Genomic DNA, 21,890 nt, shown 5'->3' with positions numbered 1-21,890 from the left:
AGGTCAATTAAAATTATATTACGTAACATTGTAAATGGCAAATGGCAACGCAATAACCAATCTAGTATCCACGGTCAATGATTTCTAGCCAAAGGCAAGTAGAACCATGGCTCCTACTACTCACAGCTGTATTTACCAAATGGCGACAGTTCGACTGGTCCGTTCGAGCGTGAAGTCGATATAAACCAAACTGTATAACGGATCAGTGAGCTGTCAAAGCAAGCATAGACTTTCAAATCATTGAGTTTCAGAATGACTTCGATATCGTTGTAATGCACTTAAATAATAAAATTAAAGGAAGCTTGCTGCGAGCGAATTAAAATAAACAAAGACATATAACAATACAAGATGCAATGGGAGCCCAAGCGAGAAATAAATACGGAAGCTGAACCGGTAGTGGATAAAGAGAACAAAATTATAAAATCTGCCTTACAAAAATTCGAGCTGTTCTACGTTTAACGAATCCTGTATATATTCCGAGGAAAAAAAAAAGTATGAAAAATAACAATAAAGTAAAACACCAGCCGGCGCTTGGAGCTATATTAATAATCGGGAATGAACTGCCGTCATTCTTCTAACGCACAAAGTCCACTCGAATGGACTGTCAGGTTTTAATTGCTATCTGAATACACTGTGTATATTATATAACTGTGTGCCGAAGCACGACGCAATTTCGCATTGCAATTTCACCGTCAAAGTAGCCTGACCTCAGCGTGCTAATGTATCTGTGTTATGCCAGTCGCACTGTCCTATCGGTATGATTCTAATCATGTAATGTAGACATTGGTAGGCGGATACGAGGATACATAGTCGTTCATCCTGGTATTCTATTTCCTGGACAAATATCGACGTCCCTTCCAGTAGGTATTCCTGGAATTTCAAAAATTCACACCTCTCAGTCCCTTGCTCAGGGACAAAATCCAAACGGAGCTACGCCGACATTTTTGGAATTTCCAAAGATTTTTCTTAAACAAAAGATGACTGAATTGTAATTATCCTTTTTCATTACATTCATTAGCTCTGATATTCAGGAGCGTAGCTAGAAGACATTATTTTAACGTGGCCACTGGGGCCTTGGAAGCCTTTCTCATGCATACTAGGGTAAGGAAGTGACGTCACGAAATATGGAAATGCCGAATGATTGCTGGTGCTTTTCCACCCTGTCATTTAACCATGAAAGACGAGGATTGTCTTTCTACCTTATCTGCTGAGCTCACACTCACAGGGTCGAAACTCTTGAGGAGGATCTGCAAGTCTTCTCAGGGTGCGGAACCAACACGGTCCTTCGTGTAATGAAGCTGACTCGGGGATGAGAGGATTGAGGAGGGACGACTTTTTGCATATTTTCTATTGCTCGGCTTGACTTCCTGTGTCCTTTTGCTGCTGATTTCTTGTACCCTGGATCTCGTGACTTTTGGTTTGAAATCACTTTTTTTTATTTAACCCCTGGTCTCCAGTCAGACCACGGAGGACTTGTACCACCCAATGGATATAGATCTATGATGGGGGGCCTTACGGAAATGGACCTGGTAGGACCCAATTTTTTTCCTCTCCTCTTGGTCATCTTCTCTTTATTATTCTCCTTTTTAATTTTTGAAACCAAACCAACTAGTGTATTCGTATAATAAGGACGCTGTGGACGCAGTCACGACCGCGTGACAAAATAAAATTAAAACTTTGTCACAGCGATGACACGTCGCTGCTCTGTATTTGACAAGATTTAAATAAAACGTTCTCTCCGCGGATAATGGAGATTTCAGTGTGTAGATATATTTGCAGTAGTCAGAGATTTTCGATGGTATACTATTTTTGGGCAATTGTCTGTTCCATGAGGATCAATAATATTGTGAAAAATTCATTCTCTATCGTAGAAGAAATAAGAGAATAATAAAAAGTATCAATAATAACGTGCACTCTGTCATAGCATTCATGTTGGATTTCACACGAATCAACAATTTTTTAAAAAGCAGTACGCGAAAAAGAGTACTTCGCCGATGGCTTATATGGATGTAGATATCTATTGTAATTTTTTATTATAAAAATTGTAAAACGAGATTTTTGCCAGAAAAAAAAATGTGTACAATAGCGTTGAAAAATAGACGTACACAAAAAAAAATGTGTATAAAATTAAATCCGTTGCCCCTCGATACGCCGTTAGACTTTGTTTTACATAATAGACGTTTCTATTGGATTGAAAGTGTAAAAATTTATATTTTACGGATAGACAGGCAATATCGACCTAATGCTTTTGAAATATTTTCAAGCTAAAATGAAAAACACGAAGGCACTCATCTCTGGCATACAAAGGCTGCTGTAAAAATAACAAATTGGAAGATCATGAAACTCCATCGCGAAATTAAATTCTTTTTATTTTATTTTATTTTGCTCCAGTTTGTTCTTTCGCTTTATATCAATTAATAAAATTTCCCATTCGCATGACTCTGATCGATCAGTGAAATAGTCACTGATAGTCATAGTGAAATTCTCTTCGTGAATTATGCAACGTGCTCTATGACAGAAATACATGAAGTGCAAATACGTTATACATATATGCATGTCAACCTAAAGATCATGCACATGCAGTATAAACACGAAGCGAATTGCATCATCTGCATTTCCCTACTTGCAAGAACCGTCACCTGCATACAGAAATTAACACAGATACAAGTGAAATAACTATGAAATAAAATTGAAAATATCTGACATTCAGTGAGTAGCAGTAATTCATATGATGGTAAAAAAAAATATATGAAAAATTCAAATACGCTCTAGAAGATATTCGCGGATTACCAGCAATTCTAGAAATTCAATCAGCCTCGCAATCTCGACTACGTAGCCGTAAACGATTTCGGTAAATCAATTTCGACGATTATATTTCTTTTTTGTTATCCTACCCTTTCAATTCTTGTCTACTGGATCGTGTTACATTTTTTGCCTTTTTTTCTGGTCATCGTGTAATTCCAGTGCAGAAATTAATTCTCATTGGCGCAGTGAGCATCCTAATGTGTGATTTACATAGTTGGGACATTCGATTGACGTTCAGAATCAGTATAAATTGCGATATTCATTTGGGAATTTTTTTTAAATTGATAATAAACATTACATCCGTATTATACATTGGTTTGACTACATGCATACGTCACTTGTTTAATAAAATCGTAGGATTTCGGCATTTATCAAATTGCTTTTCGTATAACACTAAACGATGGTTTACACTGATCATACCAAAGCCTATACTTTACACTTGTTAGTTAATAGTTTGTACAATATATTAATATGTATCATATACTTTAGAGTTTGTAACTTATATAGTTAAGCGACACCCGTTCCAGCTACCTGACTCGAATCTCATCGCTTTGCGAGACCTTGACTTAAAACGTAAAGCCACGCACGCAATATATATATACCTATATTGATATATTCAAAAGATGCAAATCTCGTAACCCCCTTTGGGATTGAACCAATCCTATACCATTTCCCGGCGGCAGAACTTTCCCCAAGTAACCTTTGCCTACCTTATACCCCCGTATTTACCGTCTTTATACATTCGGCCTATCGACTTTTCCTGTGTAAAGGCAAAAAATGTTCCCTCCGGCATCAATAATAAGGCGTACCAAACGATTTTCCCGCTGGTGGGATACTAAATTGCAGCCTGGATAAACAAAAGTGCATCTGAAAATGAAATTGACTCAATAAATATATATTACTCAGCTGCATACTGCACTATACTCACTAGTCTCAGGTTCTACTCTGACGTCCCAGGAGAGATTCTGCAAATTTCAAGACGAAAGATTTTACTCAAATATTATCTTTTTTGATTGAATTACTTTCTACTGTACGAATAAGAGGTTATTGTTTGGTATGACTTTGCGGTATCTTTACCTGAACAACAGAGATTTTCCAATTAATTTCTGATTAAAAAGACGCGAGCGCTGATGACTGAAGAATAGTAAAGATAACCCTTTAATCCATGCTTTTCCTGAAGTTACAAGAAGCCCTTTTGTACCGTGACGAAGATACGAGGGTGTCGCGATGCCAAATCGTCCCAAGAATGGGACAGGAACGACGATACTTTGTAGTAATTTCAAGCCAACTCTCGTGGCTATCTTCTTGAAAGCGCAAACAGGAAAATATATATATCTGGCAGAAGTCACAAAGTGAAAACTTTGCTCCTCAGCCTTAAGGGAGTGCCGACAGCGCCACAGAAGGTCGTGGCGTGCACGCGCGCAGATATAAACTCGTAGTCCGTGGTAAATGCGTTGGTAAAGAAACAGAACGAAAAGGCTGCGTCACATTGCAACTGCACAGCAAAGAGACAAAGTAAAAAGATTTAGTCGCAACGAAAGATAAGACAAATACAAATGAATATTTTTTTCTCTTCGTTCCAGATGTCACGTGAGAAAATAATAGAGTATCCAGAACAAGTTGGACCGTTCCGAGGAAGCGTATCGCGACCGGAAATGCCGGAGATTTTGGGTTTGCATCTGGAAGCGGAACCGCGGTATTTTCAAAACAACGACGGTGCAGTACGTGTACGATGCGTGACGGAGGTAGGAAGCCGCCGTTACGAAATAGAACGGCGAGTTCTCATGGCTCATGTGAATAATCAACGTCTCAGTGCTGGCGACTTACTTCGCGGTGGATCCGCCCGTTTCGTCCCGAATAATTTTGTCGTTGTGTTGACCCTCGTCGTACTTTTTATAGCGACGAGGACGATGATGACCGCCAGGGTCAGGACTGCTTCCATAAGCTTGACGACAGGGGATATTCGCATGACGTGACCATCCCTCGGTAGGTAAAATATTCTCGTGAGTTTATAGACGCGATGATTCCGTGTCAACGCTTCTCGCATTGTCAGTATCAATCGTCCGATCCTTTGTACACGTATGTTAATTTATATGAAGAATGATATGAGACGAAAATTGATAACAGACGAAATAATATGTATACAGTGTTACGTGCGACTAAGGTTATATTCGCGGCTGTGTAACAATTATGAGCATTCGTATTCGACGATGAGCGACGTTCGTCGCGTTCATGGATATTCTTATGGAAATTATTATTCACCGTCCTGTAATTGAGGGAGCGATCAGGAGCTATGCGATTAATCAAAAATGTCTGGTCCGCCGTGAAGCGTACATGGGAAGATATGATAAGCGGATGATAAGGATTGGCGTTTGATGGGGTATACGCCGGGAATCGAATATAAGCGAAAGTGCTTAAACGGCCATTGGAGAGTAGAGAAAGTTTTTGGATTTAGTGAATAAATGTTTTTACTGGTACAAATAATGCTGTCGGATAAGTACCTTGAATCAAAGTGCAGCGCGCTATGACTGTGATGGACTCTTTAAAGAATTTTAAGCGGGAAATTCAAAGTTATCATTCTTTCGCTTATTGTCACAGTTTACTCTTTATACTTGAGTTATAAATTTTTCTATTTTGCAATGGCCTTTAGTCACTCGTTGCCGGGATTGGCTGCGCAGCACATATCACATTGTAAACGGACACCGATCATTATGTACGATCATTTATTTGTGAAACACTCAAAAATGAAAATCTGTAATTTTGTCACATTTTTCCTCGTTACTTAACAAGATTTCCTGTTGATACACAGCAAATAATAAAATTATGATGAAATAATTTTGGAATGAAAAAAGGTTAGTCCACCCTTACCTAAACAAACTTTTGCAAAGAAAAATCTCATAAACTGACCCAAAAGCGAGACTTACAAATGTAAAATAAAGTCGAATACAACGCACCCAAAAATTAATTTAAGCGTTTGAGTTAAAGCATTAAAGCAATAGCAAGATTTCCATGTGTCAATGATTCTGTTTAGTCATATACATATATCCAATATAAAAGAATAAAAAATAAATATAAAACTTTTTTGTACCAAAAAAATTTCCTTCAAGCAATTCGAACAATCCTACATATTCCTTCGCGCCCGGATACGTTTATAAAGGTGGGATCGATATTTCAATTTCGTGGTGCCTCGGGCACTGGAAGCCAACGCTACTTTCCTGGCTTGTCCAAAAGTAACGCAATTTCTCGATTTTCCTTGTAGTCTCTCTGTCCTCCTTCACCTCTACCTCTCGCACTTCTTTTCTTCGCTACGTCGGCCATTCCCAATGGATTTCGGTTCTGTTTCTCTGTAATGGCCACCGCCGTTTCTCCCGTTACGTTCAATGCTCCAGGACGTCCGCGACAGAATCCGCCGCTTTTCAATTCTACCAACGGCATAAAGAATGGATACGAGAAAGTCAAGAATAAAATACAAGCTTTTTATTCAGTAACACAATTTCATGAATAACATTCAGTTCCTTTGTTCGTCCCTTTTATTTCTGCATGTTACGTCATTCGAATTTCTCCAAAACTTTCCCGCCAAAAATTCATCACTTACGTCGATTCATGCCCGCGTGAACGTAGAGACATCTGCGATGACGTTTTTCTGAAAACAAATTGGTAAAGTGAGACGATACGAAAGAGTCTATGGCCACAGTTGTAAATCGATAAAGTACTTACTCTTGTGAATCAATTGTTAATATTATGAATTAGAGCAACCGATGAGAATTTATACTTCACTGGCCAAATAAGAGTCGACAAAGTGTAGATGTATCATAAGATTGAAAGACGGAAAATATATCTAATGTACTTTAGTCTAGGTAAGATCGATTAAGCGAGATGATTTTCGAGAATCCGTTTGTTTATCTTAATTAATGATAGCTATGATTAATCTGTCGACCAGTTCTAAAGAGAAAGAGCGAATAGAATATGGTTCGAAGGAAAGAGTCTATTGGTGTACTGATGATGTGCGTGAGATAAAAGAAATATAAAATTATTGTAAATTCGTTTAACGATAATTCAGATAATATATCCGCATAAAAAGTCTAAATAACGTATTACGATATAAATAAAAAAAAATTATATTGACGAAAGGTTTAAAGATTTAAAGCATTATTATATCTGATGGTATAATGATATCGTATATTATATTATATATATATATATATATATATAAACATATATATGTAAATATTGCAATAATGCCACTGTGAAATATAAGGGTGTTTGACACATATATTATTATATAAAATATATTTTATAGGATAGATTATGTTTTTGTAGGTGACCAAATGTCCATGTACACTTGCGCGAAGAAATTTTACAGCTGACGACTAAGTGATTGTTCGTAATTATCAATCGTTGTTAAAGTCGTCAGATGCAGAAATTCTCTATTGGTGATATTTACGTCGACGTCCTTTCTTTTCATTGTCGAATTCAATGAAGCACCGTCAATCCCACAATTGAGTAGTCCAATGAGATAATTAACTGTAAAGTTATTCTTGAATTATGAAACTCGAATTATTCATTGGAGTATCTGCACTGCCTTATTTCATTTGAGTAATGACAGATCCAAGGCACTGAGAAAAAAGTAAAATTAAAAAAAACGATATTTCATACATTATCGCAATAGTGTCACGTTTGATAATTTTCGAATGATACAACGAATTTGAAAGTTATTTAAAACAAAAGCGATGCGTTAAGTTTCCTAGTAATTCGAAACACGAAAAGCGGTACTTAACCGTAACGAAAAATATTTGAGGTCAATTACATAAAAATGTGTCAAAATTTTTAGCAAGAATGACAGTGATCAAAACGAAGGAACTCGACTTAAATTGATTAAGAGAAGATTACAAAATATGTACAGATATATATATATACTTGTCTCTATTTATTTAACATGACTATTTTTCATTAAACATTAGTCGTACCTCCACGTCACCTACAATGATAAGAAATAATCACATCAGGCATTCTTACTCGTTCATATGCACGTGTATCTTGAACCCTTCTCGAGGAATAAAACGATATCTGAAAACTTTGAATGTCGCTATTATTTCCACCCGTTCAGCATCCGGTTTCCCGGCGAAAGAAAAAGAATAAAGAAAGGAAGAAAAAGGGCATTCCGAACAGTCAATCAGTCCAGGAGAATGAAATCACCGCTCGTTTCAAGTCCCTCCGGAGTGCTGGGGGTGTTGGAGTAATTTTTCTAGGATGCTTCCGGTGCGGCGCCGAACATTTCCGGTCAGAATGGATAGGAGCTCCAGGAAAAAAAATGGTCTAGGCTCTTCACGAGGGTCGATCTCCTACAAGAAAAAAAGCTGAGCGTCGGTGGATTGAGAAATAAATTGAGTAAGGATACTATGACCATTGTCGAAGGAAGAGATGAATATGCAGTGAGATAAACCAAGGAAAAGTACTACCCTACTCATATCCTTTTTGGACTTACTGCAAGGTTCGGATAGAAGAAATTTGTTTGTAGAAACCAAAAGGAAAGAGGTTCTATTAATTTTACACCGCCGTTGGTTGCAAGGATGGATTAGAGATTTTCTTCGAAATAAAATACGATAAAAAGTCTGGTGACAGTACCTTGGGCGTGCTGTTGCGATTACCGGAAGTCAAGTGTACTTTCATGTCGATTAGAGCGAAATTAGTCGCACCGTAGGCGGATTTGTCGGGTGTATTTGATAGCGTTACGGAAGATTAACCGCTGTTGGCAAACACCTGGGATTATTTGTCCTCGAGAATATTGGATGCGTGCCAGTTGCCCAACCTTTACCGCTCACATATTATTATTAAGATAAATTCTCCTTTAAATCAAACAACAGGAAATTTCCTGTCTCGTTCTCCACCCCGTGTCACGTTCACGACGAATTACGACCTGCCTTCCTTCCTGTTGACATAAAAGCCTAATGTTATGACAATTCGTCAAATTATTTTATACGTCAAAGTAATAACTCTTACCTAAAGCAGCATATACATACGTATCAACAGCCTGAAGCACGGATACAGTTGAGAATAAAATAAAACAAGATTGAAGTATTAGAATTCCATTAAGACTCGTTGTCAATCCTAGCTGCCACTAAAAGAACGAAAAACAATAAGAGCAAAGAATCACAGAGTCACCCTCGTTTGTTACAGAGGCAGGTTTATTTTTTTATATCATAAAAGTCGAGTTTTCCTTTTGTGTCGACACTGTCACCTGGTTGAGTGGAAACTTTAACCGGAACTTTTACCCGCGACAAGGATGAATTATTAATTTATAAATTCGTAACGAACCGCTTCTAATGCTTCTTCTTCTCTCCTCTATGTTTTACATGTCGCAAACCAGCCTTCCGGTTACCCTCCAGCTATCGTCACGTAATTTACGTCCATACTACCACGGATATATCTGCCGTATATATCCAAGGCAGCTGAACACGAGGAAAATGAGAAAACTTGCTCTTCCGTCTTGCAGCCATTGCTGTATGAACCTTGGAAAAACTTCGTACTCACACCGTGTTCCGAGTTGCCGTCATAACGTGCAGCTGCAATATTATCTGCTGGATTAAAACGATTTCTGAAAGGGAAGTCAATATTTTACAAATAAATTCACAGAAAGTTACACGAATTCCTGGCACGGACCCATCAAGTAGTACTCGATAAGGAATCACCTAAAGTTTTATTAATTATTAAATCACCATTAAATCGTAATTAAATACGGGAAGCAGTAGTAACATAAAAAAGTAGCGAAAACGTTATAGGAAATATTGAAAATATAATTAAAATGATGGGCCAGTGCTAGATCATATAATAGGAAAACATGTAGTGACTTATGTACTTGGCCTCAATAATCTGATATCAATACTTTTTGTTAGAGGAATTCACAGCAATCCTGTACTTGGCGTAGTTTTTTACACGTAAGTGTTTTTTGGGGGATATAGTATACTGGACCTACACGGGGGACGACGAAGGACAGTAGCCCTCTGAACAAAATCAAACTGCCTGTCTATGCTAGAAAATTACAACTTATCTACCGAGCAACCAATTGACACTAGCTTTTTTTTTAAAATAAAAAAATTCAATTGCACGTTTTGAAACCAATTATGATATCTTTCAATCAGACAGTTCTTTAAAAAATCAGTTATTTCATTCCTAAACGTAACGAATACTTCATAATCGTACCACGTTAGTTCTAAATCAAATACAATTTTTCACATATAAAACAATCCCTCTCTAAACCGACCTGTAACTATTTCCAGCCATACGTTTTTCTTCATTTGACATCTGTCAATATCTGCCGCTAGTCACCCTTATCACTCTTCTTTTAAAAGAAACATAATGACTGACCTTCGTAAGACGTAATAACGTGGAATATTCGTTAACGTCTCAAATACAAAAGTTCGTACAACACACTGTAGTAAGTTAGGGGCATAATAGTTCCAGGATGTTGACATGTAGCTGAACTCGAGGTCGGCGCCCACTGTTCTCCCTTCTATACGATTTAACGTGTGAGCAATGAGTTACCGCTGAGAGGTTCCCATGAATATTCGCATAAAATGTCCAACGCTCCATAAAAAGACTTCTCGATCCTACATTTCAGAGAAGAATTATAATAGCATAAAATTTTTAAAAATCATCCAACAGCATAGTAACGATAATGTAATATATCTTTGAATTATATATGCTCGATAAATTGATATACAGGATTTTACTAGAGGGACACTGAAAGTGAGAAAATTGTCAAACTACAATATAAGTGAAATAGAATTCAGTATAGTATACTGAATATAGGCAAAAATTTTTCATTAGATATAATCGAAACAATGAGACTGATGCACAGTTGCATCAAACGTATGACGCTTGATAATTTGAGCATAAAAATACTTAAAGACAGAATACAAAAAGCTGATATATTGGCAAACGGTCAAAAGTTTGAGAAAAAAAAAATAACTAAAAGTCAGAGATAAAAGAAGACTGTACTTACGCAGTTAGAATACTTTTTGAGATAATCACAAGCACGTCTTAATCATCAAGCACAATCGTCAAGTGAATCTCAAAGTTTGAACTGTACGTGTTGGGGGCCAGAACCAGTTGGCTTGCGGCAACAGCCAAACAGGGTAGTGAACATTGTACGAGGTTGATTGTGAGACACGTCAGTTGGTAGGAAGATGCTGTAAAAAAATATATATATTCCTCTAGTGATCTTTAAAACAGTGTGTACCGACCCTCGTGAAATTAATGTGAAGAATAAAAATGTTGAATGATACTTTAACTAATTAATCTCACTGGTGCCGTGTATCGGGAGATCCACAGTGCTTAGTGTTCATGAGTAATAAAAAAGATTCCTTTGAATACCAAGTGCCTTAAGAAATGTGAGGGTGACTGAAAATTTTGATAGCCTCGTTTGGCTTTTAATAGTGGGTCTTATTTGCCAAAGAAAAGATTCATTGGGGCGCAAAGTACGTTTAAAATTTTAAAACTTCTCGGCTAACCAGAAACACAAGATGGTCGCATAGCATTGAATAAATTTCAACGTTAATATAATAGAGATCGGGGAAAAGCGATGAAGCACGCGAGGTACACCGTAAAGTAATGCTTAGGTGAATATAGCTGAGACCTAATTGTGCAGTAAGTGTAATATTACTCGTTAGAGGGTGGCGTTGAATTTTTGATTATGATACTGGAGAATATTGGTTATTAGCTTGATTAAAAAAATATATTTTATAGGCGAATAACATTAATTAAAAAGAATATCGATAGGGTAAATAGAAAAGCCGTGAATACACTGTATGAATATGCGTGCCTGTAACAATTTTCCAAAATAAAGATTCTTTTATTTTTTTTTTCTTTATAACGGATATCAGCATTTCCGCCAATCAGACTGCAACTCTATTGAATACTGTTTATCAATAGCGTACCCTGAATACTTGAAGCGCGGGCAAGAGCAGTGACTATGATCGTTAACTAACTTCAGTCAACAATTTGCAACTATTCAATTTGGAAATATTCAGTAATCTATTCTGAGAGAGTTGACGTCGCATGATTCTCGATTCGGTACCATGCAGTAGTAAGAATTCGAATAAGCAGATTTGCAATATTGAGATTTAGGAAAGAATTAAACTACAAAAATATTTTTTATGATCATTGTCATCATTCAAAATCATTTTTGGCCATAAAGTGAATTATGAAAATTTCATGTATAGATACACATAGTTCTGGAGAATCCTAATGATTATTTAAAAACACCTTTAGTACAAGATCCATACCTGAGTTAATTTGCTGCATATCAAAATTGCAGTTATTTTATTAACACGTTCCGTGCTGGACTTTTTTTTGTTACTTTCCGATCAGGCAGCGTCTGGCGTATACGCCCCACGCGGCAAGGAACGTGTTACATGTGGTAATTTTCTGAAAGATAATCGAAGTTTGGTTCAGCAGTAAGTCTCTGTAATCATATTAAGAGTTCAAATAATGCTATTAGATCAAGTGTGAAAAAAATCTATTCAGGTGTACATTGAAACGCAAATGTGGTCTACGTCAAATTATGTACGCAAGTCCGTTCAGTGCATGTCATAGAAGATATAAATTGATATAGAGTTGATAGCATATAATCGATATATAATACTGTTACAAGTCTTTGACGTAGTATCGACACGTGCGTGTCAATAGTCCCTCAGATATTTACACAACATAGACAATGTAACACTGAAAAGTTTCACGCTTAGAAGCATTCTGGCTATCAATCAAAATTGCAATATGTATTACAGTACAGTTTCTGTTTAATCAAGGTTCATATAGCGAGGGCAGTCAAGTGCGCCAGTAGTTCAAGAAAAATTCCCATAGTAGGGCGCTACGATCGATATTTGAGTTCCCGTAATATTCGTCCGGCAAAGTGCACTCGAGAAAATCATCAGCATCGAAGACAACGTTACATTCGAACAAGATTGAATACCGACAATGAATTCTATGGCTCAGTAAAGAACACTGGATACACTAGCTTCGCCTTTTAATCCTCGCTCAAATATAAAACTAAAAACTCATCAGAAACAAGTTTCCAGACGATGGCCGTTAACCAAAATTGCACAGCAGGTACATATGAAACGCACACGCGTACGTATATAAGGTAATCCCATGGTTAAAAAAAACTTTGAAACTTCACTTTAACGCGTTTAACTTAAAAGCTTTTGCATGTCAATGTGTCCCACGAACCTTCTTAAGGTGACATCGTTACTCCTCCACATCCTTGTCACAGCATCCGTTCATCTTCCCGTTGTCATAGCAGAGAACCCTCGTAACCTCGAAAATCTTGATCCAAATTTTTCGGTCTCACAAGACCTCACACGGTGCCATGACAAAGCACGAGGCAGTCGAATGTATCGCTGAAAAAAGGAAATAAATGTATTACAAATTTCATGATGATTTTCTAACCTCAAAGCTGACAACTGATATCCTAAACAGATAGGACGTTCAAGAAAATTCTTGGCTGAGAATCTCCTGCCGTCATGTATCCGCGTAAAACGTATAGTGTATCAAGAAACTAGTCTCGTACCTTAAATATTCACAGGATAAAATTCCCAGTGTTTTTTTCATGGCTTTTCCGTTAGGCCGTATTCGGTGGTACGTCACATACTACGAACTTCACCACTTGGATATGGAATGCGTGGTTTTGTTGAAGGGTACGTAACGCCACAGGATGGCCCGTCTTGATTTCCCTGTAGGGCAATACGGGTATCTGTAAACCCTGTTTGCCACTCACACTTCTCACGTACCCTTAAATTCACATCCACCGTGGAGACCCACTCCTGGCATATGTCGACGTACTAAGAGTAGAGTCGCAGTTAGCTGACTCCCTTCTAAACTTTCAAAAAGGCCACCCTATCGTAAATGTTCTGTACCCGTTGCTATGCTTATATCATGAATACACAAAGGGTAACTAAATTGGATTAAGATGGACGACTTGGTACGTGTATCGTCCATTAAAAAGAGCTTGGCAATGTTTCCGTCCCGTGGAATCGAAGCGCTGTTGAAAAAGGTGACGTAGGATTTACATTCGTGGTAAAACAAAATGAAAACATAGTAATTGAACTCTTACAGTGGTTTACGTCCGTATATTTTTACTCGTCAACGAAAATTTTAGTCAAACATGGTTAAACCACGAAGGAGATAAAGGAAATAACGATTATTCTTACTCTGGTTAAATATCAGCATCTAGACTGACTATTCTCCTCGTCTACCTCAATCTTAGCCATTCCGCCATTTTCTCGACAACTTCTTTTCATCGTATTACAGCACAAAGGACCGAAGTTTTCCCTTTCCAGCATTTGAGCCATCTACTACGCTGCTGCACCTTCTGTTTCTCAGAATGGTATATAGGTACTTCTTCGTAGAGGAGTGCTACGTGACCCTTGAACAAGAGGTGGGATAGAAGTACGAAGTGTACACATTACACTCGGTGCTCCGTGATACCCGAGTTCACCCTTTATCACCTTTACTTACCTTGTTCTTGAATTTTGCGTTGCCGTCAGTAGGTATGGTAGATAAAAGTCATACGAAACACCATAGTACAGTAATGGATATATTATTTTCATACCCATCTACATATGTATGCTGCAAAGCACAGTATTACTTGGGATACGACGTCGTTGCAAAGATAAAAAAAAAGTTCACATCCTGATTGTAACAAAGATATAAATAAAAATTTTATACATTTAGTCGGAAAAATTTCAGACATACTTTTATCATGATTTCTTTCAATTTATGATAATAATATTCCGCTTTTTAATTACTACATACCATTAATTATTGCGTTTGTAATCCTCATTATTAGATATAGTAGAAGCTTCTTCGTGAAATTCCACGGACGGTTATAAAACAAGTTTTACATCCATAGACGGTACAACTTCGTACAGTACAACAATTGATGGTCTGTTACCACGGTAAGCATAAGATTAAGCAGGAAACTCGTTACAAGGTTATTAATAACGTACGAAGAAACTAAAACCATGAAATTCATATCAGATTAAACAGAATACGTGATACCTGTGCTTTTCTAACTCAAGTAAGCATTATGAGAAGCTTTGCACTGAATACAGAAAATGCAGGAAACCTGCTTCAACGTTCAAGTGTCATTAAGTGACGTGCGAGTCTGAATCTCGGATGCTCACTCTGACAATTAATTACTATTTAGAGGAGAAAAGTAGTTCCATCCTTCAATGACTAGACCACCCTCTATTTTCATAATGAAGAGCTTCATTTTTGCCGGCCAATTAACTTCGCGGCCGATATAATTTTCGTTTATGAGAAAAGGGAACTCGTTGGCCAGGTGAAAGGAGCTGAAAAATTATAGAATGTAAAAAGAAAGTCGGTATGTAAAATTAGCTTGGAGATCAGAAATAAAAAATATTCTGATTTAATAAAACTACAGGGGTTTATTGCTTTATAATTCTTGGCAAAATGTAGGGAATTTACGGAAAGTAGATCGATAAGCGGGATATTAGCTAGGTGGCAGAGTAAATAATCATTACAGCATGTAAACATAGGATAAATTGGTTGAAGCATGACAGTGTAGTTGCGAGGGAAGATTCTCGCATATTTAAGGTCGTGTGAATGAGCTACTGACATCTTGTGGATTTTCCATAAACTGATCATCATCGTACATTATAGTTCACGTTACGTTCATTCAAATTATTACGAAGAACACTAATTTTTATATTATATAAAACTTTTACCACCAGTAAAAAAGAAATTCAAAAGAAAAGTTCACTTACCAAGGAATTCGTGTCTTGAATATGATGCATCTGGTCTTCGTTTTCCTCTTATTTTGTATGTGTATAGTTCATAGGTCTAATCTGTGCATCTGCATTCACGGTTCACCTACGTGCAAATTTGGCGACTACTTTTGTCCTATGTGAATTTTCGAAGAGAGATTAATTATTTAGTTATTAAGTATGACTAGGTCAACACACGAGATTTCGCGCGCGATTGAAAATCACTGCGATGCGATTAATTAATTAGACTTATTTACTTTGTTACACCCTTTCTCAAGCGGCGGTAAAGAATAAACAGTAAAGGATGAGACAATGTGAAATGAGATAAAAGCAAGAGGCAAAGAACCTCAAGAAAAAGAATATGCAAAAAGCAAATAATTATTCCGAACAGCCACAAAAACCAATGTAAATGCCCATTTAGACAGCCTAACGTGAAAAATACGACCGTGTCGAAGCCCAACCCACATGGACAGCATGGAGGCATCTGACATAAACCGAACTACCAGCAAACTACGGTGACCAAGCACATTCAAATGAAATCCAACATTTTTATGACTTTTTCTTCTCAATTAACCCAATCGTTTTTATTCTGAAATTCAACCAACTTTTTCAATAGATTGCTTAATGTTAAATGACTTTAGCATAGTCTTCTGAACGTAGATTAACCCAATAACAATAAAGAGTGCCAAGAGGTTTTTTCTCTTGTAACTATTATACTATATTCTTCGTGCAAATAATTTATACCTTGCACCTCGAGAAAGATATGGTATAACAAATAACAATTGACGTTTTTCACGTGTAATTTCACCGTTCTTGTTTTGTTTTTTAGGTAATACACTAGCCAGTTTTCTCACTGGGAACTGTATGTTAAGTAATTGTTAATTGTAACAGTATCTGCTAGAGGAAAAGAAAACTCCTACAAACTAGGTAGTTGTCGATGGCGTTAGCACAGAAGACGGTGGTCGGTACGACAGTGAGTCGCTGTAGGTTACTAGTACCCATCACCATCTTTTGGTGCATTCGTAACGTTTGCACTTCAGTCGGTAATTCAATCTACGAATGTTTTCGACACTCAGGCTCACGTGACACCAAACCCGGTAAGATTCCTGGTCTATTTATCTTCAATGAATGCTTTTACATAACATTCCTCACACCTTTAAATTCTACGTGTGACTCGGAAGCCATGTATCATTCGAGGAGTCCAATTTGCTTCCGATTTAAAAAATAATGTCTAAGGAAGTGAAAAAATCTATAAAGCGTCACGATCAATGTGATCCGTCGGGAAACTGGTATTTTTCTGAATGATTTCGAAGCACCCCTACCATAGTCACAGCGAGTTCTATTCCACCACCAACCGGCAGTAGCGATTCGTAAGTACAGCAGCTGTGGCGCACTAGTTCGCAATACGTAATCCGCGAACGGGTGAACAGTTCCGCCGCATTCTCCACCGCATATAGCGCACGAAAGTACTGCGTACTAATAATCGTGAATAACGCATCACATGAGGCGACTCGTGTGAAACACGATACCGACTGTGCAGAATAAGGATGCACAGAACGGTAAACGAGCGCGAATAAGATCCTTTAACAGTAGGCGAGATACCGGGAATAAAAAAAATGTATAAATAGCAAGAAAAAAAGAACAAAAGATTTACAAATAACAGAAACGTGGTCTTGGTTGCGTGATGAAACACGATAAAACCTGGAAGAGATCGTATATGGTGTAGGAGCTGTGAATGACGAATATCGACATACGCATTAGTTGTTCTCTATTATAGAGACTATTGGCATTATTGTGCGAATGATTTTAATGACTGACGACAATGATGACAATAAAGACGATGAGAATGCGCCTGTAAAGATCTAGGATTAAGGAAACTAGAGTTGCTTTTAGAGTTGTGTTCTTGGTTAAAAAAAAAAAACTTTGAATGTGGTTATCTAGTTCTTTATGTAAAATTGTCAGTTATTAAGGTTTATTTCGTAATGAAACTCTTTCAGAGTTGTGAGGAACATTTTATACGATCTTGTCTGCCAGGTGGCAGCGTGCGCTGAAACGTGCTCTCCAGTGCTCACGCGGCCAATGTTCCTTTGAGAGGTTATGTTCTCTGTCATGAATGTGAAACTTACATGTAAAAAAACACATGTTTACTGTTCATTACATTCGTATTTCCTATTTGTGCAATAACTTATCGAATCGTGATCATCCAATTTTCCAAGGTTGAATTGGATATATTTTTCACTGGAGGAATGTTTGAATGATGTTAACTCATATAGTGGATTCGTTTCATATAATCATTCTTTTGTACGATTACGCTTCCTTGCACGAGATGCTACATTTTATTGGAATCAGGATGAATTCCTTATCTTTTAAATTTAAGACAAATGCTAAAGTGTTATATTTATCATTTTGTAACGTTTCCCTAGATGCTTGTATATGCACTTAATAATTTTGCATTAAAAATGGATTACTTAATCTGGAGTTTTTGTGTTATTAGAGGAAATGGTACACAGAAGGTTGAAGTAACATTAGGGCAATGTATCGTGATCTTTGAAAGAAGATCTTAAAGAGTGTTCTATTTTCATTGTATATTATGATTCACAGATGATAGAGAACAGCCTTACATATTTGTATTTGTCATTTGTGACCTTAATAATAAGTAATTGAATGTGTAACAGGAGGAGAACGTTGAATTTTTTTCTTTTGCAATGGCAAAGTGTGACTTTAGAACAGTACAGTTTTATTTAAATACTTATCATACTACTCAAGTAATTTTACCAACGAAAGCATAGTGAATAGAAAACAAATTAATGTTATGTGGTGTACACCGATGCAAACAATTGTGCCGTATCTTTGTTACGTGAGACATTTTAAGAAATTTGTGCCCCGTGGGGATCGCGGTGGCATAGGACCTCCTACATTAGAATCATTGTGTGTTTAAATTTGGAGAACTTCACATCTTAAAATTATCACTGCAAAATGACTGAGATCAATATTCAAGATGTGCAGAAACTGCTTGTATATTTTTCCAAGAATACATATAAAGCTAAGGATGCAGACAGCACGGTAGTGTTTACAAACTTATTTGATTACATAATTTTTTCTCAACATAAATTAGATATATTACTATTTCAGAGTCAAGCAATTATGCAGCGATGTCTCTTACTCACTGAATTGGACTATACTCACTCAGTGATAAATAACAATGCAGGCGATCTTAGTGCACATTACCCCAGCCATTTAATTATTCTTGAATATGAAAAGTACAGAAATCCTAATATGTGTGATACACCACCACCACTGCCACGTACTACTGAAACAATTTACGAAAGCATGTATGATCCCAATAAGCTGAAGGAGCTTATCAAGAGTGCCAGGTTTGCAAGGTGTCGTTCAAGGTTTCCACTCCCTGTTATACTCTACAAAGGTAGACATATTTGTCGATCAGCAACCTTATCCGGTGGCCCTGAGATCTATGGAAGATCAGGTCTGGACTACTTATTCGCGGGTAGTGAAGCTGCAGCCGTGGTACAACAACAAGTGGATGAAGCTCGTGGAGGAGATTCCATGATCAGTGATTGGCAGCTCTTTGATAAAGTTCGAAATCAGGATATCAAGTTACTCAAAACACTCAATGTAGGAACCATAATCGATTTCATGGTAGAAAAGAAGAAAGTCAAATTCGGAATGAAGTAAGTGAATTGATACTATTCAATAATCAAACACGTGCGTAAATATACGTACGTAAAATAAAATACCCAATAACATACAATTATTTTTAATTAAAAAATAGCCACTTCACCCGTTTGCTATATTTCTACAACCTCGTTTCATAATACAATTAAATGTTCTGAAACGTCCAAATTGTATGAAAGTTCCAAAGGTTATCTCCGATTACTCAATACGACTCGTTTGCATAGTTTGCATGTCAAAAGATTATATTCTATACATAATTCAATATTTTGTCAATTATCAGATATCAATGTTTTACTAACAGTACACACACACATACACACAATTTTTACTTGATATCTTCGAACGTTGGCCTTCAACAGCTATGGAATATGATAACGCGATCCAAATTGTCTTGAAAAACATTAATAAAATGAAGCTGAGATATATTTGTTTGGCCTAAGCTGTCTTAAATCAAATGAAGAGCGTATCCATCTTGATTGTATGAGAGGGACAGAATGCAAAAAAGAGTCGATCAAGTGGTTACCAATAATCGAAATTTAAATTTCTACTGGTAGCGCAAGCATTTCGTTTTACTCTCTGCATCCGCTTTTAGAGGCCCTTAAACAGAGCTCTTTTGTTCGGTACTCAGCGTGACTTCTTCGGAGAAGGTAGACAAAGAGAAGAGGTACTCCGACTTCACCATTGTTTCACTGCCATACCCAGGATGTGAGTTCTTCAAGGAATTCCGCGAGAATGACTATCTAGCCAAGGGACTGGTGTTCGACTGGTCTCAGACTCACGTGGATGCCCAAATCGGTGTTCCAGAGGACTCGATTTCTGCCCAGTTGCGTATCAACTGGGACCAATACCAAGTCTGGGACCTAGTTAAGCTCACTCAGAACTACCTGAAACTTATACTACGATACCTGAACGATAGTAGTAGCGGAATGCTGATTCACTGCATCTCTGGTATGCATTCATTTTATATAAAAATGATTAGTATTACTAATATAGTTTATAGGAGACTACTCCAAACTAATTATGACTTATTCAGGATGGGACCGCACGCCATTGTTCGTTTCGTTATTGAGAATTAGTCTGTGGGCTGACGGAGCCGTCCACACGTCTCTGAATGCCTTCCAGATGCTCTACTTCACTATAGCCTACGATTGGATGCTGTTTGGACATGATCTAGAGGATCGACTCAGTAAAGGAGAAGAGATATTTTTCTTCTGCTTTTACTTCTTAAAACACATTCATGACGAGGAGTTCAGTGTTCATTCGCGTTTGAATAGAACACGACATGCAGTGTTGCGAAACAATAGTGATTCCCAGTTGGATAATGTTATGTTCGATAGCGAATCAGTTGTCACCCTGAGCTCTGTCAGCTCAAATTTGAGCCTTAATAGCTGGTGCAGTTCAGTCAGTCAAAATAGTCGTGACAGTCAAGATAACAATCCTCCAGCAGTGTTCCATTGTGCTTCCACAGAGATTCAAGAGGATTGTCATAGTAATGGGTGAGTAATAAATGTATGTTTTTTATCGCTGATTTTAATCACTTTTTTATTTACAAATTGATTATTATTCAGATTGCAAATACGTGAATGATGCCGATTATAAGATAATCATTTAATTAGAAAAAAATATATCACTCTGATGTTACCCAGAATGTTCTGTCAACGTTGCAGGAATGTTGTGCCATGGACATTTTATCCATCTCCAAATAAAGAAACGGGAGCACATGGTTCACGATCCCCACTGCCACCAAATCGTACTTCACCCGTTGCTGTTCCCGTGCCAACTCGTCTACGACAAAGAAATGAATCTTCATCTTCTGGAGGTTCCTGGCAAATGATATCCGGAACCGGTAGCTTACGTGGTTCCACTACTGCTAACGCACCTATCACCGATGTAGTCGCTTCCGGTAGCGCGGCTTGTAAACCTCTGTGTGAGACGTGTACCGGACACGCTTCACAAGAATCGAGTACGACGATAATCGAAGATGATACGAGTTCAGCATTGGCACAGTGAGTATCAGCTATAATGTCTTTCCGAAGAATAAGTCATTATGCATATTTTGATTAATTCCATTTTTCTTTACAGGTCCAGGAAAGATCGGTTACAGTGTCTACGTAGATTGTTTTATAATGCTTATAGCCATACGGTTGGATTCCGCATGAAGGACCATTCAGAATCAAGCGGATTTGGTCAGCTTCTTGGTAATTTTGCTGAGAAAGTAGGTATTCTTTCTGTTCAGCGCACATCCTTGTGACGGAAACGTCACGGCTCAGCTTCTCCCCGAATCATGAATTTGTTGTTATTGATTCAATGACTCAACTGCGTATTTTATAAATCGATTCATTAAACGCGAAACGAAACGATTGTACATTATTGTTCGTGTGGATGATGTATTGTTATACAGACGCGTCGCGTGCGTGCATAACGTAATAAACTTGATATTTTTGTAAAAGCTTTAAAGAAAATCTTCCTTGAGCCTTTTGAAGCTCGATGCTCACTTGGTGGCGTATGAACTTTGTATGGAGGAAGAACATGAGGTTTTAAATATCGAAAGATTTATTTTGAAGTAACAATAGGGTTATACATGTAATATATACAAATATGTTATGA

At 37.3% G+C, this 21,890-nt stretch overlaps 2 protein-coding genes and 2 long non-coding RNA genes across 21 annotated transcripts in view; 2 read left to right on the top strand and 2 right to left on the bottom strand.

Annotated features, from left to right (window-relative positions):
* Window positions 1-7,886, top strand: part of LOC107269790 (hemicentin-1) — a 50,755-nt gene extending 42,869 nt beyond the window's left edge. Inside the window, exon 5 of the mRNA XM_015744046.2 lies at window positions 4,389-7,886. Within this exon, the coding sequence (XP_015599532.1) occupies window positions 4,389-4,781 (393 nt within the window). The 3' untranslated portion in view covers window positions 4,782-7,886. The remainder of the gene's footprint in view (window positions 1-4,388) is intronic.
* LOC107269875 lies at window positions 12-4,365 on the bottom strand. The gene is made up of 3 exons (XR_001538166.2): window positions 3,883-4,365; window positions 3,734-3,770; window positions 12-3,672 (listed from the first exon to the last, which is right to left on the bottom strand). It is a non-coding gene; the product is annotated as an uncharacterized LOC107269875 (long non-coding RNA).
* Window positions 7,718-17,028, bottom strand: LOC107269839. 8 transcript variants are annotated; one of them, XR_003060437.1, is made up of 16 exons: window positions 16,335-16,967; window positions 15,591-15,726; window positions 14,988-15,155; window positions 14,617-14,817; window positions 14,320-14,493; window positions 14,013-14,227; window positions 13,593-13,843; window positions 13,373-13,535; window positions 13,033-13,202; window positions 12,090-12,268; window positions 10,808-10,994; window positions 10,171-10,412; window positions 9,121-9,400; window positions 8,806-8,923; window positions 8,431-8,734; window positions 7,718-8,147 (listed from the first exon to the last, which is right to left on the bottom strand). It is a non-coding gene; the product is annotated as an uncharacterized LOC107269839 (long non-coding RNA). The 8 variants fall into 8 exon arrangements; XR_003060436.1 differs by having other exon boundaries at window positions 13,373-13,843; window positions 16,913-17,028; XR_003060438.1 differs by having other exon boundaries at window positions 10,067-10,412; window positions 13,373-13,843.
* On the top strand, window positions 17,006-21,890 carry LOC107269730 (myotubularin-related protein 14). Of its 11 annotated transcripts, none has more exons than XM_015743978.2 (7): window positions 17,006-17,149; window positions 18,192-18,653; window positions 18,723-19,279; window positions 19,912-20,231; window positions 20,317-20,779; window positions 20,951-21,289; window positions 21,366-21,890. In XM_015743978.2, exons 2-7 carry the CDS (start codon window positions 18,567-18,569, stop codon window positions 21,532-21,534), a joined length of 1,935 nt encoding a protein of 644 aa, XP_015599464.1. In that variant the 5' UTR covers window positions 17,006-17,149; window positions 18,192-18,566; the 3' UTR covers window positions 21,535-21,890. The 11 variants fall into 11 exon arrangements, with proteins under 11 accessions (XP_015599464.1, XP_024943074.1, XP_015599475.1 ...); XM_025087306.1 differs by having other exon boundaries at window positions 17,006-17,179; window positions 18,266-18,653; XM_015743989.2 differs by having other exon boundaries at window positions 17,010-17,149; window positions 18,266-18,653.

Source organism: Cephus cinctus, unplaced genomic scaffold (assembly GCF_000341935.2).
Source record: "Cephus cinctus unplaced genomic scaffold, Ccin1 Ccin1_scaffold0076, whole genome shotgun sequence".
Lineage (NCBI taxonomy): Eukaryota > Metazoa > Arthropoda > Insecta > Hymenoptera > Cephidae > Cephus > Cephus cinctus.
This window is presented reverse-complemented; position numbering and strand designations above follow the sequence as displayed.

Bases quoted from the DNA above. Each gene is read 5' to 3' on its own strand.
- LOC107269730 (XM_015743978.2), top strand. From the start codon at position 18,567: ATGACTGAGATCAATATTCAAGATGTGCAGAAACTGCTTGTATATTTT. The intron at 19,280-19,911 runs GTAAGTGAATTG...TTCGGTACTCAG, and splicing joins AAAGTCAAATTCGGAATGAA to CGTGACTTCTTCGGAGAAGG. The intron at 21,290-21,365 runs GTGAGTATCAGC...TTTTCTTTACAG, and splicing joins ACGAGTTCAGCATTGGCACA to GTCCAGGAAAGATCGGTTAC.